This window comes from Capronia epimyces, assembly GCF_000585565.1.
Source record: "Capronia epimyces CBS 606.96 chromosome Unknown aczIQ-supercont1.1, whole genome shotgun sequence".
In the NCBI taxonomy this organism is placed as follows: Eukaryota; Fungi; Ascomycota; class Eurotiomycetes; order Chaetothyriales; family Herpotrichiellaceae; genus Capronia; species Capronia epimyces.
This window is the reverse complement of record NW_006912904.1, coordinates 3,275,961-3,293,971: the sequence shown is the minus strand read 5'-3', so window position 1 is coordinate 3,293,971 and position 18,011 is coordinate 3,275,961. Positions and strand designations below refer to the sequence as shown.

General features: G+C 51.0%; 6 protein-coding genes across 6 annotated transcripts; 3 read left to right on the top strand and 3 right to left on the bottom strand.

Annotated features, from left to right (window-relative positions):
- Positions 1-1,612: 1,612 nt before the first annotated feature.
- On the bottom strand, positions 1,613-4,846 carry A1O3_01209 (uncharacterized protein; the record flags this gene model as incomplete). The annotated part of the gene is made up of 1 exon (XM_007731357.1): positions 1,613-4,846. One exon carries the CDS (start codon positions 4,844-4,846, stop codon positions 1,613-1,615), a length of 3,234 nt encoding a protein of 1,077 aa, XP_007729547.1.
- Positions 4,847-5,748: 902 nt separating this feature from the next.
- On the bottom strand, positions 5,749-7,557 carry A1O3_01208 (uncharacterized protein; the record flags this gene model as incomplete). Its single annotated transcript, XM_007731356.1, has 2 exons — positions 5,749-6,560; positions 6,615-7,557. The coding sequence occupies 2 exons, from the start codon at positions 7,555-7,557 to the stop codon at positions 5,749-5,751; spliced, it is 1,755 nt and encodes a 584-aa protein (XP_007729546.1).
- Positions 7,558-9,155: 1,598 nt separating this feature from the next.
- Positions 9,156-10,514, top strand: A1O3_01207 (uncharacterized protein; the record flags this gene model as incomplete). The annotated part of the gene is made up of 1 exon (XM_007731355.1): positions 9,156-10,514. The coding sequence occupies one exon, from the start codon at positions 9,156-9,158 to the stop codon at positions 10,512-10,514; it is 1,359 nt and encodes a 452-aa protein (XP_007729545.1).
- Positions 10,515-11,465: 951 nt separating this feature from the next.
- Positions 11,466-12,353, top strand: A1O3_01206 (uncharacterized protein; the record flags this gene model as incomplete). Its single annotated transcript, XM_007731354.1, has 1 exon — positions 11,466-12,353. The coding sequence occupies one exon, from the start codon at positions 11,466-11,468 to the stop codon at positions 12,351-12,353; it is 888 nt and encodes a 295-aa protein (XP_007729544.1).
- Positions 12,354-12,732: 379 nt separating this feature from the next.
- Positions 12,733-14,538, bottom strand: A1O3_01205 (uncharacterized protein; the record flags this gene model as incomplete). Its single annotated transcript, XM_007731353.1, has 3 exons — positions 12,733-14,050; positions 14,101-14,411; positions 14,464-14,538. 3 exons carry the CDS (start codon positions 14,536-14,538, stop codon positions 12,733-12,735), a joined length of 1,704 nt encoding a protein of 567 aa, XP_007729543.1.
- Positions 14,539-16,165: 1,627 nt separating this feature from the next.
- On the top strand, positions 16,166-17,639 carry A1O3_01204 (uncharacterized protein; the record flags this gene model as incomplete). Its single annotated transcript, XM_007731352.1, has 3 exons — positions 16,166-16,539; positions 16,593-17,378; positions 17,426-17,639. The coding sequence occupies 3 exons, from the start codon at positions 16,166-16,168 to the stop codon at positions 17,637-17,639; spliced, it is 1,374 nt and encodes a 457-aa protein (XP_007729542.1).
- Between the last annotated feature and the right edge of the window lie 372 nt (positions 17,640-18,011).

The following is an 18,011-nucleotide window of genomic DNA, read 5'->3' as shown; positions in this document are numbered from 1 at the left end:
CAGGATCATCTTCTCCCCAATATGGATATCCATTTCCCTGGCACCATCACCACCGCCCTCGAATCTCCTTGCCCAGCACTGCCCAACACCAACACAGCACAGCACAGCACAGCACAGCACAGCACAGCACAGCACAGCACAGCACAGCACAGCACGTCCAACCCCCCTGTCAGAACGCTGATCACCGTCAGTGCAAGGTCACTTCTCATCACAAGCGAGTACCATCGTGGTCCACGCGGATGATGATGATGAAAGAGACCGGCCACTGAACGGAGAAACCGGTCACGTGGACAAGCACCAGCATCCCGACGACTCCCAGAACATCATCCAGCCCTCGATTGTGCTGGACAATTCTCCTACCTTCCGTGAGTACACTCTTGCGGCCCCGATTGCAGCCGGATCACCTTCGAGTCGGGTTGGTACCGTTGAAACTACACCTTTCCATCCGATGGGCTGGCCACAGAGCCTAATAGAACGCGACTTGCCGTCTGAGTTTCAAGTTGGTTCTCTTCAATTCGTGCGTTGGAACTATCACGCACGACAGGGGCACTGACTGTGGTGGAAATTTAACTCGATGTCCATCTTCTCCTGGTACTTGGTACTTGGCGTAGGTGGAAATGACTGCCGACAATTATATCGACGTTGTTCCAAAGACGAGAGATGATAGACCTTTTGAGTGTTCTACTCGTGGAATGAAAAACATGGGAGAATAGTCAGGACAGAAGCAGGACTGGACGGATAGATGGCGAATTTGTTTGGTGATCACAGACACAACAGCACGATGATACCCCCTTTCTCCCCTTACTATTTCCCTTCTCACACCATTGCCGACTCCCCTTTTTTTGTTCTATCTGCTTCACCAAAGTCATTGATTCGGTTTGTGTGGGGAATTCGGCTTGGGAGATACAACATCATGGAGATGGCAAGACAGCATATCTTGTTGTGTATCAGCCAGGAAGCTTTGCTAGACGGATGACTTTATAGCAGTGCTTTTAGACAATTCAAGTACACCCGCGCGATATCAGTGATTCTCCATGGGATCCATTCATACAGACAATGAGACACAGTTGCATGAAAGTAAAAAATGTGATTCCTAGAGTCGTCCGCATTCCTGGCCTGACTGCTACACTCAAAACTGATGTGTATCATCGAAGCTCTTCCCCCCGCCTCCAAGCAATTCCGTAGCCTAATCATAGAAGGCGACAAGATCCCAGAACAATGGAAATGTCATTAGACCTCTAAAGCGAGTTACATTATGCGCAGTTCGGGGGGCGAGTAGACTTATGTATATAAATCCTGGTTCTGGAGAGAGATGGGTAATCAGCAGTTTTATTTATAGTCTAGGTAAAACTATGATTAGCCCGAAGTAGAGCGCAAGTTTGTCTCGTGTTACAGCACTCTGTATACATTCGCCGTCCTGCTATAAGCCATTCCCTGGAAGCGGCCAATTAAGTGACTTATATCAATAGTCATTCTACTGTAAGTGTGAGTGGACGGAAACTGGTTCAGGGGGCATGATCTGTTATACATATCTTCCACTGGGCCGCTCCCGCCGGTCCATCGAGGTAAGGCAAGGTGTGTTTGTGCCTGTGTGTGTATGTATGTATTCTGCTCACGCAGGACTCAGCTTACACTTCTTCTTGGGACTGCTTGCTTCCATCTCTACGTCTGTTTCAACAGCTCCTGCTGAAAAGATGACGGTGGAATTGCTCGAGTTGCGGAGGGCAGGTATTGTTAGAATCTCGGTATGGCTACCGCCATCGACGTTGAAATTGCTGTTGTCATTGTCGTCATCGTCACTGGTTTGAGGTTGAGCCTGAGATTGGTATTGGGGCTGATACTGAGGCTGAACAGGCTTAGCATTCCTTGCCTCAAAAGTGCTCTTTGGCCGCTCACCATCGTCGAGCGCAGGGGCAGGGGTGGGCGGTAGCTGCTGTTCCTGCTGCTCCAACTTCCTCTTGTTCTTCCTGTTCTTCTTCGAGTTCTCTTCGTTGCCAGCTTTCTGCCCTTGCTTGCCGGCGACCTGCATCGCCTCCGCGTCCTTCTGTTTTTGTTTCTTGGCTTGCGCTGCCTTCGCCTTCTCGGCCTTTTTCTGCTTGTTTTCTTCGTTGAGCGCAGCTGCGACCTCTAACCGCTGCTTCTCGCGCTTCTCCTCTTCGATCTCGAACATCTTGGAGATGGCGGGGAAGAGCGGCTTCATCGTTTTGATCTGCGACACCCTGACACGCATGAGATCGAAAGCAATCCCAATGTTGAGATCACGCGCCGAATCAGGCTCGGTCCAGGCCGAAGCCGACGGAGCCGCAGGCTCGTCGTTTTCGCGTTGTGTATTCATACCGACTTGCGGGTTGGTCATTTCTGCGTCGACATCATCTATTAAGTCTTCTTCCGAGAGGTGTTCTGGCATCTTAACACTGCTTAGGACCGGGAGTTTTTGATATCGCTGGCTGAAATGCGTTAGGATCAGATTCTTGGCCTTCATTTTCAAAGCCACACCAACAGCCTCGCCTGTCGTACAATGCTTCTTTGCCATGGCATCACCTTCCATACCGTCATCAAAGGTTGCTTCGTGGACCAAGACGTCGGAATTCTCTCCGATCTCGCAGAACCGCTCGTTAGGTCTACAGTCGCCACTATAGGAGAATTTGAATCCGTTCTGAAAAGTAACAGATACCGCTTGAGCTCCGTGGCAATGATTCACTTTGACCGTTTGAAGCTCCCTGATGGGAACATCCGTTTGACCGAAGTCAAACGGTTTCCCGTGAAACGACATCCCCTCACGCCAATCGCAGGCTATAGGAGTGCACAGTGACTCTGTTGAGATACCAATCACTGACTGATACTCAGCCAAATAATCGATCATGTTGATTTCGGATATCAAGCACGGGGGAGATGGTAGTGGTTTGCCATGCTCAGATAGCTTCTGACGGGCTTCATAAGCAGCCTTGAGGACCGTTACAGTCCCCAAATGATGATCAGCGTGAAGATGTGAAATCCATATTCCTTTGAGATTGTACAGTATATCGTCCAGCTGTTCCGCTGGGTACACTCGTCTCAGCTGGCCCAGCGTGCCTTCTCCGCAGTCAAAGAGATAATTTCCCGCCCCATCGGGCATACGGAGGAGGACTGCAGACACATTACGGTATTTTGACGGGGCCGCAGATCCGGTGCCTAGCGTGAATATCTCGGGTTCAGCCAGATCTAAACTTGATATTGTTGCCCTGTCTGGTCTGTGATACAGCGACATGTCAGCTGGTAAGGCTTCCTGCACTGCTGGTTCCAGAGGCAGGTTTAGTGTCATCAGATCCTGATTGTTGGGAATTTCACTCTCATCGAGCAGAAAGTTGGGTTCAATATTTATTTTCATGCCTCTCTTGGCGGGAACGATATCAGCTTTATTGTCCTTTGGCTGGAAAATTGTCGGCAAATGCTGCGGAGGCCGAGGAATATGGGGACGATAACCGTGCAGATTATCGTATCGAGGGAGTGAGAAGAACTCTGAAGCAATATTCGATAGGCGGAGAGAAGAAAGCGCACTCGAGTCGTGGACAACATAGTCATGGCAAACATCCGGATCAGAGATAATGTGTTTGATCCCCCCGAATCTTTGGAGGATTTGTTCGAACTGTGGTTCGTATAAAACGCCTCCCCGGGTCATCCAAACCACGGCCTGCACGCCGTCCAGAAGCCGATCTCCTCCATTGTGTAGTTGGCGTTCGAGATCCTGGAGGTGGTCGATCGAAGGGACGTCGAAGATGGCAAAGCCCCTCCCGGGACGAGTCGGTGTCATAACCATTTCGGGTGTGATCGTCCTTCCATCTTCAGTCTGTACGCATTTGCCGGCGACAAGGTCGCGGAAAATTGGTCCCGGTTTTAATCCCAGGCTTTTTGCCTTCTCAATGTCGAATGATCCACGCTGCGCATAGCCCTTGACAATGTACGACATTGACACACCTTCTGGTAGGCCTGATGCTGGAGGAAGCTCTTCGACAGTCGAAGCAGGCCAGGGATTTCGAACCAGAACATCGGTGTCTGGCGTCAATGGAGCAGTATTGTTCAGATCGTAGCAAGTATACGAGGTCAACTTCTTTGTTTCTGCATCCCTTACCCAGACCACTGCGGGCAATTTGATGTCTTTGAGTTTGGATTGAACAAGTTGATCTCGTCTCCAATCTGAGTCAAACATGTTGTTCACCACATCTTTCCGCAGTGTTTGGTCTCGCTCTATTTGCGAATCGTTCACCGTGCTAACTTCCGAATTGTGTCCTGGAACGAGATCCGGCTGATCTACTTTTTTGGCAGTAGTGGAAGGTGAGGTAGTGTCACTCGTGGGTTGGAGGCAGAGTGCCCACACCCGAATGTTTTCGTCTTTATGGATCGGGTCGGGGTTTGGGTTATGGCGGTGGTGTTGGACATCAACCTCATGGACCGATAAAGGCATCCCTGTGCGGAAGACGAACCGTCGAGCGCAAGCCAATGAATGCATTTGCTTGGGGCCCGCATGGATATGAAGTCTCGGACGCTTATTGACACCTTCGTCTTCGTCGTATTCGACCTCTCCCTGCTGAATATCAGCCAGACTGAGAATAAGTCCAATCAGACCACCATTGCTCCATGTCGTCTTTCCCGATAGAAACAGCCCTCGGACTTTCCGAAGACCAATTCCACGTTGTATGCATGCCCTCTGAGTACCTTCCGCGATCTCTCCGAAAATATATCGTTTTGAGGCGAAGTGAAGAATCAAACTCGTACCAGGCGTATCGGAAGTCGGCGTAGCAATGAATTGCAAGTGGAAGATGGTCCGTACACCGACACCCTTGAGACCTTCTTGATGTTCCTGCATCATTTTAACTCTTGACCGAGCCCGTCGTAGTTGTTTGTCTGTTGGATCCGGTTGATCTGGTTGACAGGTGAACCTCCACTTGGCTGCTCCACGGGATCGTTGAAATGGACGGGGTTCTTGCAGGCCACGAGTTCGCGAGTTCAACCAGGTGCTGGCGGTATCAGAATGGGTAGTTTGTGTGATGTAGCGTTCATCAAGTTCTGCATTCCCACGCAATGCTCCTCGTTCCCAATGCGCAAAGTGCCGATCGACTCTTTTGATGTGAGAGCTGCCTGTGTTCAATCTTCGGTGCCAGGGGTTCAGAAGGAGGACATGCCGACGGGAATATTCGTATGGAGGAAAGCGCCAGGAGCCTGCGACAGCTGAATACTGGCCCAGGAACGGCAGTAATGTCTGTCGTAAGACAACGGCGGAAGTAGAGGAAGGCGCCACGGCGAGCGGATTACAAGGAGCGACTGAGTGCCAGTGGCATGGTTTAATGGTTTTCCTCTTCACTGAATGAACGGGTCAAAATCCTAAGATGCATCAAGGACAGGAAGAAAGAGAGCCAGGAACTGAATGCTTGGGAGTGTTTGCGTTGGTCTAGGTTGTGGATCTATATTTCCTCCAAAAAACAAGTCACCCGCGGTCACGACTATGCGTCACGCACCTTTCGAGCTACTGATTCAGCAAGGCGCAAACTTGATGCAAGGCCGATTGCACAAATGTATCTGTCTACTCCAATTCTATCTATCGTTCGGCAGATTTCTAGGTGATTCATTGAGTTGAGGCGGTAAAATAGACCCAGTGTTCTCGAAAGATGGGTGAGTCTTATAACTATGTACCGGCCTTACAGGCGCAACCCTGCTGACACAGAATAGATTCCATAAGTACTATACGTTCAATAATCCGACCATGCTATCAAATCACTTGTTTGATTCCCGCAATCCCATAACATCGTAGTCCATGTGCCAGGTGAAGTGTGCAAGCCTCTCACAGACATCGTCCAGATCAGAGCACAATTTGTTCAGTCGTCTCGCCAATGATGCCTCGTCCGAAACCTGCTCATTTGACGAGCCATCAAGCACAGAAGGCTCGCCAGAAATAGTAGCGGGCGAGTCGAAGTACAGTGCAAAAGACTCTTGGTCTAAGACAACTGAATCGTCGACTTGAATTGCTTCAGATTCTGACTCGGCGCTCGTAACAAGGGGAGCATTTTCAGCAAGACGTGGAACCTCTTTGGAAGGTTTGGGGGTACTGGTGTCGGAGCTTCCTTTCCCAGAGAGATTGCACAGGTCAAGTACTGGTGGCTCGGGCAATTCCGCAACAGCATAAACTTGGAAATCATTGGTCGGAAGAGTAGTCATCCATGAGTTTGAGGGCTGCAGAGAGGACAAGTCCATCGGAGTGTCCGGAATTAAAGCCATGCCCACTTGGGGTCGCTGGTTTTGCATCTGATGATTTGCCTCATGAGCACCAAAATCTTTCTTTGTGGGCTGAGGTTGAGGCTGGGACTGAGCAGACTTTTGCTGCTGACTGTTGCCTTGAACGGTTGGCGGTGGCAAGCCAGATTGACTAAGCTCTTGCAGAAAACCTGCAAAAGCTTGGGAGGAGAGGAGCATGCGGGTAAGGTCAGTGAGGCGGTTGTTCTCTTCCCGAAGTTGTTGGTTTTGGGCACGGAGGTCGTTCGCCTCCTGTACTTTGACAGCAACTTCACCTTCGAGTTGACTGATATATTCTATCAAGTAAGTTAGCACGTTGCATAGATGACTTGAGGGAGTGGTGGATCTACCTTTTCTCCGAGAACGGAATGCTCGAGCAGACACCTTGTTTCTGAGTTGACGGCGTTCTTTGCTCGAAAGTTTCTTCCCCTCTTCGCTGGCCAAGAGTCGTTCGTCTTCATCCATCTCGTCCTCATCCCTCTTGATTCGAGGGGTATTGGACATGCCGGTGACTGAAGTCTTTTCGTCGTCGACGGTGGAAGCAACACTGGCATGTCTCATGCGATGCAGGACTTTAGAGATGCTCTCTTCCACCAAAGGATCCTTAACCTGTTGCGGTTTGGTCGACAGTGGGGCAGGAAGAGGCTTCTGTCCACGGGGGTGTTGCTGCTGCTCACGAGCCATCTGTTCCTGCTTCTGTGCCTGCTGAGCTTTTTCCAGGGCAGCCTGCTGGCTATGCATGCCGGGGTAGATGCGTTGGACCGAGGTAGAGGAAGTGTTGTTTTGGCTCAGTAATGTGTTGGGACTGACGAATTGAGCCTGGCCAGATGGATGGTCGGAAGAAAACATGGTTGGAAGGTCGTTCGGAGAGTCCGCCTCGAAGTCCATATCGGATGGATTGCGAGAAAAGTCGAACTCGTCGAGGTTGCTCAATGGCATGTTCAATGTCTCAGTGGGCATGATAAACCCTCCATTTCCCTCGTGGTAATATAGACCGCTTGCCTTGTTGATATTGAAAGTATTGGCCAATGCTCCAATTGGAATACCAGTTTGTTGATGGTACGCGTCGTACTGGAAACTGGGTCCGGGAAAGGTCTGAGGATTCGAGCTTGAACCGAAGGTGGTGGAATTGGGAATCGAAGACTGCGGCGTCAGCATCGGCACGGACGTCAAGCCTGGAGAAGTCGAGGCAGGTGTGTAGTCATTATTCTCGAGATTGAGGAAAGAATCGTAATCAGGGTCCAAGCTGGTGTTGAGATGGGTTATGTTGGCCTGCATGGCAGAATAACTCATACCGAAGGGTTTGTGGTGGTGATGCGCGGCCTGGCAGCCTGCGTAGTCTGGATGTTGCCTAAAATAGACACAGGTCTGGCGCGAGATTTTGCAGGCGACTTGCGAGCTGCTTGATATGTTCGGAAGTCGACCTCAATAGTCCTGGAGGGCGGTTGAGACGTGAGAAAGGCGATTGAGGTGTGATGGTGAAGGGAAGGGCGAAAGGGATTAGGAAAGGAGAGAGAGACAAAAGGGATGAGAAAGTTGGCAGACAGAGGTGCCAGCGCCTGTCCGCTCGGACGTAACAGAGTAGTCGGTAATACTGGCTGATGGCTCGGAGGCAGTAGTTGGGGGGCAAATGGGCGGTAGGGTTGAGGCTGTGCCGCAGTGGCTCTCAGGCTTGCAACGAAGCCCGACAGCTGGGGCCACTCGCCATCCAGTGACTGGTCGCCAGAGGATGAAGAGGGCGGAACGTCGGCAGTTCCATCGTACCGTGGTCAGCTCGTCTCCAACCCAATCAGTGTCTGGCCCAAGGCGCAGGCTGCGACTCCAGTATGCGGGCCAAGGGCTTGACTTACAGGCTGCTACGTAGTACTCATACTGTACCTAGTACGGAGTACATTTTATACACATCTCAATAGATTAATTCGGTGATTATGATGCGACACCCCGACCACCCCCTTCGTTGGAGTGACTGGCCATTGCGCTGCGCATATGCCAGAAGGCACCATCAGGAACAACAGTATGGAATTCTCCGCACGCCAGACGCCAGTCACGCTCGTTCTATCACGTGAGACGCAGGATCGATCTGTCATCCACCGGCAGTTCCTTCAGCCATAAAAACGCCCGTGCTCCGAAACAACTGTACACATTATGAAACTTTCCCAACCATTTATGTATTAGTATCGGCCCTAATCGGCTCCTGCTTTGTGCCTGAGCAGGTTTTGTGTTGAACTCTCGGGCCTATTGCTCCGATCGTCGTATTGCCATCATTACCTATGTACTGCTTGCATCGTGTACGGATACACATAGGTGGGCAGCAGCATCTATTAGAACCTCTGCCGTGAGGCGCCGTCAATATTAATGGCACCGCTCAGGATAAGCTAGTAGTGGTCGAGAGCCTGCCAGATCAGCACTTACAGGCGTCTGTCTGGAGTACTCAATTGATTTTTCCAGGGCTCAGTCGGCACATTATTGTATATACCGGCAAATTTTTCTGTTTTCCCTTGTTGCTTCCCCTGAAGAACTGTGAAAAGACCCATCAGAAAGAACGTGCACGAGCGTTTATCTTTTCACTGTGGATAGAAACTGCATTGGAGTCGTCAGCCCAGCGAGACTTGACTCGACGAGCACGTGACCTGCTTCCAGCCACAGCTGTCCGCACCTCTGCATGTGGCGGTGCGCCTCGTACATCTCCGCGCAGGCGCAGGCAAGCACCTGGTATTTTCATCAACTACTTCGGTAATGATGATCTTGCACGCAAATGCAGGCGGCCTCTCCTCACACTGCCTAATCTCCTAACTACCCCATAGCGATGTTTCTACATGCTATGCAGCATATGAATCCCTTCCTCCAATCCCAATGTTACAGTCTCTCGGTAACTGTTCTCCTCTGCTACCATGTGTGAGGCAGCCTTCCGGCAGATGATTGCTTCTGTCTTGCGCCAGACGAGACCGCAATCATTTCGCCACACCAAGCCAAGTCGCTATCCTCAGCGTCAAATCTCTTCGGTCGCGACTCCTTCGCCACAGCCAGCCGAGACCAACGGTCCCCAATGGCAGGCTCATACTGTGCAACCACCATCGCAGCCTCGCGCTGAGCGATCTCGAGTAGACAAACTACGAAACGAGACCGAACCACGCCCGTTCTCCTCTTTCCTAACCGACAATTTCTCGAGACAGCACAACTACTTGCGCATATCTGTCACTGAACGGTGTAACCTGCGATGCCTCTATTGCATGCCGGAGGAAGGTGTACAGTTATCCCCTCCTAGTCGGTTGTTGACGACACCGGAGATTGTCTATCTGGCGGAGCTGTTTGTGAGCCAGGGCGTTGACAAGATTCGTTTGACCGGTGGTGAACCGACAGTACGAAAAGATATTGTTGATTTAATGCATCAAATCGGAAAGTTGAGAAGCAGTGGTCTCAAAGAGTTATGCATCACGACAAATGGCATATCACTTCATCGAAAACTGGACTCTATGGTGGATTCGGGGTTGACTGGCGTTAATCTAAGTTTGGATACACTCGATCCTTATCAGTTCACGATCATGACTCGCAGGAACGGCCACGAGGCGGTCATGAAATCCATCAACCGCATTCTGGAAATGAACAAGGTGGGAGCTGGAATCAGACTGAAGATCAATTGTGTGGTCATGCGTGGGTTAAATGAGGGCGAAATACTGCCGTTTGTTGACCTCGGGAGGGAGCAGGACATCGAAGTTCGTTTCATTGAATATATGCCATTTGACGGAAACAAATGGTCAGAGAAAAAGATGATCGGTTTTAGGGAGATGCTCGCTCTCATCCGGGAGAAGTATCCTGACGTGCAGAAAGTCCAAGGTCACAAAAATGACACCAGCAAAACTTACGCAGTTCCTGGTTTTGTTGGACGAATTGGATTCATCACCAGTATGACGGATAACTTCTGCGGTACTTGCAATCGACTCAGGATCACCGGAGACGGCAATCTCAAGGTCTGTCTGTTTGGCAACGCCGAGGTATCTCTCCGCGATATCCTTCGCGAGTCAAACAATGGCAATCCCATTGATGTTGACGCCATGGAACAAATCAGGCAGATGGCAATGGGTCGACCCGGAACCATCGCTGGTAGCGCCGACGATGTGTTTGTCTCTGAGACTGAAGCTAAACTGCTTGATGTCATCGGTATGGCTGTGAAGCGGAAGAAAGAAAAGCATGCTGGTATTGGCGAGCTTGAAAACACGAAGAACAGACCTATGATTCTTATCGGTGGGTAAGCCATGATATTCATCCCTTTTTCGCCCATCTATGCTATATGAACCAGCCGAAATGAGGAAAGTCAGATCTCACGAATGTAATGAATATATACCATGTTCATGCAAGCATCAACCCCCTTGTGCACAACTCCTTGGTCAGTGGCCATGCTGACATTCGTACTCTGGGAAGATGACGCCGTGCCTAAACCACATGTGCCGGCTTTTTCTTGCAGATCTTCATCCTCTGCCTCATCCATGCATGCCGGCGTGTTTCTTCCCTCTAGGTTACCCCTGCACTTATTGCAGTGCTCGCAGGCAAACTCCCCGCGGTCACAAGCACGCAGTATTTCGAATTTGTCCTCTCCTGAATCGGTCTCGCGAAGCGTGCACGATCAATCAACCTCCAGTCCAGCCGGCCTTCGCCACAGCTCTTTTCGCTTCCAAGTTGGACAGTCTCTGTTTCGAAGGGTGCCGTCGAAGGACCCAAACAACATTCCCGCAACCTCAGCCCACTCATGGCATCAAAGGCGGCAGCAAAACAGACCAGGCACAGCCTCTAGTCGTGCCAATTACGCCCGCTATCTGACACGAGATATCGTGACTAGGAGAAAGTCTCGACCTCGCAGGGCTTCCTCCGCTTCCAGTCGATCTATACCGCTATTCCGGCCAGGAAAGAGGGAGCAGGTGACCAAGTCCCACTCACCGGAAGGGGACAGTCTCACTCCCAGTCAATCTGTACCCATAAACCAGCCAGGAAAGGGGAAGCAGTTCACCGAGTCTCACTCACCGGGGGTAGATAGTTTCGCTCCCAGTCGATCTATACCATTAAGCCGGCCAGTGAAGAGGAAGCGGTTGACCAAGTCCCATGGATCGAAAGGAGATAGTCTCCTTTCCTCGTCGCCATCCACTCAGTCTCCAACCGACAAACAGACTCCTAGACTCACCCACCTCACCTCTACCGGAGAGGCCCACATGGTTTCTATCGCGGGCAAGATCCCCACTGCACGTTCTGCAACGGCTACCTCCTTGCTTCTCTTCTCACATCCAGAGACCTACAGCATTTTGCTTGCGGCGCGGCTTCGGAAGGGCGATGCGTTTTCTGTGGCCAGGATTGCAGGGATCCAGGCTGCTAAAAAGACCTCTGATCTTATCCCGCTTGCGCACCCGGGGCTCGATATGACCGGTGCCTCTGTACGGCTAGAGCCGTTTGTTGGGAACATGCTGCCATATCCTCTCACGAGGAAAGCGTTGGGCTTGGACGAAAATGAGAGGCGTTTGAGCGGCGGAGTCTTGATCACGGCGACGGTGAGTTGCGAAGGAAAGACTGGAGTGGAAATGGAAGCCATCACCGCCGCCTCTATTGCAGGTCTGACGATGTATGACATGCTCAAGGCCGTGGACAAGTCAATGGTTTTAACGGAGACTCGTGTCATTGCCAAAAGCGGCGGCAAATCGGGGGATTGGACGTGGAATCACCAGTCTAACAAGATCGTGAAGGTGGACGAAGTGGACAAAGAGAAGGAGAAAGAGAAGGACCTTGAGAGGCTAGCTCAGGTTCTCAAGGATAAGGAAATTCGAGAAAGGCTGACGACTCAGCGGGCCGCTGCCGATGACAGTGTCCAGGTCCCCCCGGCCCCGACCCCAACCTCATCCTCAACGGCTGCGGCTACAGCTGTCGTACCTAGGTATGTCAATACTGTCGCCAGCGTTACACCGGGTCGGGTCTCCGCCGACGACTTTGGGGCTGCCAGGAGGGCACGCTTCGCACGCAGTATGGCGGCCAGGCGCTCCCAGCGGATGGAGAACCCTACGCCAGTGGTTGGAAAGAGCCCAGCCGAGGCTGACAAGGCTGATACTTGAGCTGTATATCTGTATATCAGACATTACCGCATGTCTTGGGATATGGAGCTACTGGCTCTCTGTTTGATGTGTTACTGGGATATTGGAAAGTGGAAAGAGGCAGAATTTTCGGCCCGCCTATGCATGTTATTCCAGTCAAGTTGCAGAGAACAAATGATTCTGATTTGAAGTTCGGACTGAGATAAAGTAATTCGCCCCAGAGCTCTAATCATCCAGTAATCAAACCCCCAGCTCCGGCTTCGGCCAAAGACCCGCTTGACTCGAGCGCTCATCATGGGGTATCCTCTATAACTCCATCCAGCACCAAACTTCCGAAGCCTCTATAGGGATGCGTCTATTCTGTATCCAAATATGAAACCCATGGAAAATGAAAGGTCTTTCATCTCAGCCAAACCTGTTCAAAAACTCCTCCTAGAGGTCTTGTTCCAGCCAATTCCTCTACAAATTTTTCCGAAACGGGAGTGACGAGCGGACTCCAACGCCCGAACCGTGTCTTCGCCCAATCGAGGCAGAAATAGTGTGAGCGCAGAAACTGGGGCGGCTGCCGTTTAACCGCAGTCGTGATAGAGGGCGGGCTCATCTTCCACCGGCTCTCGTACAGTGTCGGACCGATGGCAAGCTGTTCCAGAGCAGGCTGGCTGCCGCCCATCAGAGCTGGAAACCCCCATTCAACGAACTTGGTGGCGTACTCCTTGATGCTGTAGTCACCGAGTTGGCTTAAGACATGGTTTTCGGGAAAGTTGCGGATGTGTATGGTTTTGAGGTGCTGCAATGTGGGTAGGGCGGTCCTGCGCAGCCGCACAAGTTCGTCATTCCAGGGAAAGCCCATTCCCAGTTCGACCAAATTGGGGCACAATCGCGCAATATCGTTGATTGATCCTTCCCACAGCTCCTGGCTGTACCCGAAGGCACCAAAGGGGCGTGACGTGTCCAGGCCAAGGTGCTCGCGGGGTTGAATTCTGGATTCGAGGACGAGGGTGTGCAGCGTTGGGCCATGTCCGGCGATGAAAGTCGAAGATCGTTCGAGAATCGCGCCATTCTCAAACAGGAGGGACAAAGTGCGCAGGCCAGTGAAGGAAGTGAGAAAGCGGATGACAGACTCCTTGACAGCATTTACAGGGTTTTCATGACGAAACAGAAAGTGCTCAAGGGACGGTGCAACGCGCGGGGTTTGGGGCGCGTCGGGCGACCGCAACGTCCATTGAAAAGTGCTCGTAATGGAATCTAAAAATTCAGCGCTTCCAGGACAGGATTCGAGGGTCAAACGGTTAAGCCGGCAAAAGAACAGAGCATCGGGTATAGATGCCGGTCGAAGCCTCGAAACGTCCAGGCCAAAGAGAGACAACTCGCGTAAGTTGGTCAAGTCCTCTAGTCGAAGAGCGGTAGTAAAGAACGTGTCCCTTGGTTGAGAGGGTTGTTCAAGACCATCAGCTCTTGTTCGTTGGTACTGTTCCATCAAGTGCCTCTCTTGACCTAATTGCAGCCTCTGTAGGGTCTTTTTGTTCTCGGTAATGATCTTCTCGATCCCCTCACCTTCGTCGACCGTCCGGCATTCGAGACTGATGAGGTTTTTTGGTATATGGGTATTTCCCTGAGAGGTGCGTAGCTCGTAGAAGGATAAATGCTGAAGAGCAGTCTCGTGCCGTCGAAAGACTAAGTCGAGTGCTTGTGGACTCAGAGGCGTTTGATGCAGAAATCTGTGACAGGTCAGAGGAGGCCCGATGTGGAAGCCAACAGCGGGACTTACGCGAAGCTCGTCAGTCGGCCTGCAGGGACCTTTTTCAGTACTTCATTCACAAAGCCATCTACCGAAGCTGGATCGGACGAACCCAGCCGGTGGCGGGACACTGAGTGTCTAATGTCCACCGGGCCATTCCTGATCGTGAGCTGCTGAACGGATTCAGTGACCAAGTCGCGGAACGGGACTGATTCAGGCTTCCCATAGCCGCCAGGTCGAGGGAAGTCGCAGTCTATGCTACGATAGAGTCGAGTCGCAACCTTGTCCTCAAGCACACGACATGTTCTGGAAAGGTTGTAGAGGTCTCTCCGCTCGTCAATCTAGAATGCCGCCATTAGTCACACAAGTAACAGAATTTGTTGGGCCACCCACGTAATCGACTATATGAAGTTTCAGTTCATTTGGTAACTTCAGCAGCCAACGAGGCTGCGCAACGGACGACTCCATAGCGCAGAACAATGGAGACCCGCAGACGGCCGTCAATCACTACTACACCTGCGATATCGTTGTGAGACAATGTTGGACATGAGCCCAGCCAGTCAGCAGGCGACCTGATTCTCCTTGCACTCGGGGTCTTATATGTTATGGCAAGCGACATGATGTGGAGCGCAAACCCACAACTTTGACACAAAACGACCGGGGGAGGCGAGGATGGTCAACACCACATAGGTGCATCATTATGTCAGACAAAATCTCTCAATCAGAATTCCAATCTCTTGACCAGGAGGCACGAATCCAACGCGGTAAGGGGTCGGTCAGTGACGGAAGGGGCGATAAGTGGGATCAATGCGCTGCCACAACTGCGGACAGGATGTTACCGTGACGAGGCGTCGGTGCGCCGGCCCAAGGCTTAGGAGAGGCCATCTGGGACGCAGCACAAAGTTCCGCAATAGGAAATGGGCCGAAATGGTGCTGACTGTAGAATTTTCGCCGTGGTGATGAGGAATCCGACGCACGGGATGTGATGTTGAATAGTAATGATGACCCCGTAAAGCGGGATTTTATTCAGAGCCGACGGCCTTTGGGACCTGTTGGGGTGGGTGCCCTTGTCGCTTTAATCAGAGGCTATATATGCCCTAGCTCTACTTCGGCTTGCCTTCCCTAGTGGTACTAGCTAGATATCTAGGTTCACTACCTACCTACCTACCTGGTGGGTAAAGTAGTAGATAGCTTATCTATGATAGCTGTGATTAAGGTAATATATACTAGTAGTGATATACTTCTATAAAAAAAAAGAATATTAAGTAGAGAAACTAACTAGATTTTAATAAACAGAATATATAAGGTTTTATAGCCTTAGTGACTCCAACTTGGCCTAAATCTCAAATAAACCCAACCTATCTCAAGGCCTAACTGGAGTGGTGGCGGGTGCTCATCGTCCGTAGTCTGTTTGCGCTCCCGTATTATTATTATAGGCAGGTACACAAGCTTTGGGGTGCGGAGAAATATAATTCCAGTGCCGAAGTTGGACTCCGTCATGTTCACTAGCAGATGCGACCTGAACTCCAACGTCACGGAGCTAACTCTCAGAGGACAAGTTGGTACAAAGGAACAGCACGAGGTCATTCTTTTCTGGCCATTTGGGGGATCTATTGAACTTGACAGGTATTTGTATACTGACTCATAACTGTCGTGGCTGTTGCAGCGCGGTATCATATCAGAGCTTTCTAGGGTAGGGGCACTTTCCAGTTTCTGGTCTCTAACAACATCAACCCGTCGTTATCACCTCCTAGGCAATAAGCAGCAGGCTGGAGAGGGTATATTCTATCTTTGGGGCCATCTGCGAGAGGATTGAATAATAGCAAGCAATCCACTTGATGGACGGACAATTTATTGTGAGTGGTACCATCTCATTGCTTGTCTTTGTTCGGTCATAGGCAGGAGGAAGGCGACACTGTCATCATGCAGTCGATATAAGCAGGACTGAACTTAGGTCTGGGATGCCCTCCTGTCTCAACTGAGATGAGGCGCGATGTCTGTTGTTCTTGCCATGTGCAGATTGAGATGTAGCGCGCGACCCCCTTCTCTTTCCCACACTGCATGACAACCATCTCAGCGCCCACAGCCTCAAAACATGGAACACGGAGACGGAGATGCAGATGCGGCTAGTGCGGCTGGAAACAGTGGCACCACGGACAGCCTCGAAGAGCGGCTGAGGGTGGCTAGTCTTAATGCAGTCCACAACAGCGACATCCAGTTTCCTGCTGCGTTTGAATACATGGAACCACCAAAGACTAATGCCACTGATATCAGACCGTATCTCAAAACCGCAGAAGATGAGGATCGGGCCCTGACCTCCCACTCCTCAACCACCCCACCTCTTTCGAAACCGTCGTCTTCACAAGTTCCCTCCACTTCAGGTTTCTTTGAGCACTCCTCCTCGGATGCCGAAATGGATCGCAAACTGCGCCAGAACAAGCCTCGCCTGCTCCTAATGGGCCAGCGGAGGTGAGATAGAGAGCGTGTTCTGCCATCAAGATCGGATCTCTAACCAGTCTCAGGAGTGGCAAGTCATCCATTACCAGCGTCGTCTTCCACAAAATGCCTCCTCAAGAGACCCTCTTCCTCGAATCCACCACTCAGATCCAGAAAGACTCGATGCGCTCATTCATGGATTTCCAGGTCTGGGACTTTCCTGGGCAACTTGACTACTTCGATCCCACCTTCGACACCACCGAAATCTTCTCTGAAATCGGCGCATTGGTCTGGGTAATCGACGCTCAAGATGACTACACCGACTCACTGAATCGCCTGACAACCACCATTCTCAATCTTCAGACCACTTTTCCCCACATCAATGTCGAGGTGTTCATCCACAAAATTGATAGTCTCAATGAAGAATTCCGATCCGACATCTACCAAGACATTGTGCAGAGAGTGGGCGACGAATTGAGTGATGCGGGCTACATAAATCCCAACGTCAGCTACCACTTGACGTCGATCTATGACTATTCGATCTTTGAGGCTTTCAGTAAAGTGATCCAGAAGCTAATTCCCCAGCTCGACACTCTGGAGAACCTGTTGAACATTCTGGTCAACAGCTGTGGGATGGCGAAGGCATACCTTTTCGACATCTGGAGCAAGATATACGTCGCCAGTGACACTAGACCCATTGACATGGAAGTGTATGAGATGTGCTCGGACTACATCGATGTGATCGTCGATATCACCGATATTTACGGGTACAACCGCAACCACGAAAAGGTTCTAGGAGAGCAGATGCAGGAAGCCGAGTCGTCTGTGACCATCCATGATGGCACCATGATCTATTTGAAGGAGATGAATCAGTAAGCATTGGCATTGTCATTCTGGTTCTAGTCCTGACGCATCTTAGGTACCTGTGCCTTGTCACGGTCATCAAAAACGACGAGGCCAAAGACAAAAAGGGACTGATTGATTACAACTGTCACATCTTCCAAGATGCGTTGAATGCAGTGTTTGCACGAGCCTGGGAGAAGGATAAGCCGAACGAGAATGGCGAACAAGAAGAACAGCAGCCGGACAAGACACCAGCACAAGCTCAAGCCGAGGGACAGTTGGAGGGGTGAGGGCTGAAGGCGACGGCAAACCGAGTTGAGACATCTCCTGTTTGCTGTCTGGGGGATGAATTGGGTACTGTCACTGGTCGGTCACTGGGGGGAATGGCGCATGCACAGTTGCACAGTACCGATCCCTTGATATGGTAATTAAATACCTTAGCTTTACGTGAGCTAGCAACAAATGGAATGCGCAAAAGCCACGAAATTATGAGACGGCAGAACGAGCACAAGACTCAAATACACACGGAACTGAATCATGCCTTTTTACTACACTATTGCAAATAATGGTAAAGAGAAGAAGTAGTGAGCACCATGATGTTGTTGCTCTCCCGCCGTTTACTGCGTCGCCGCCGCCTGCGCCTGCGCCTGCGCCTCTACCAA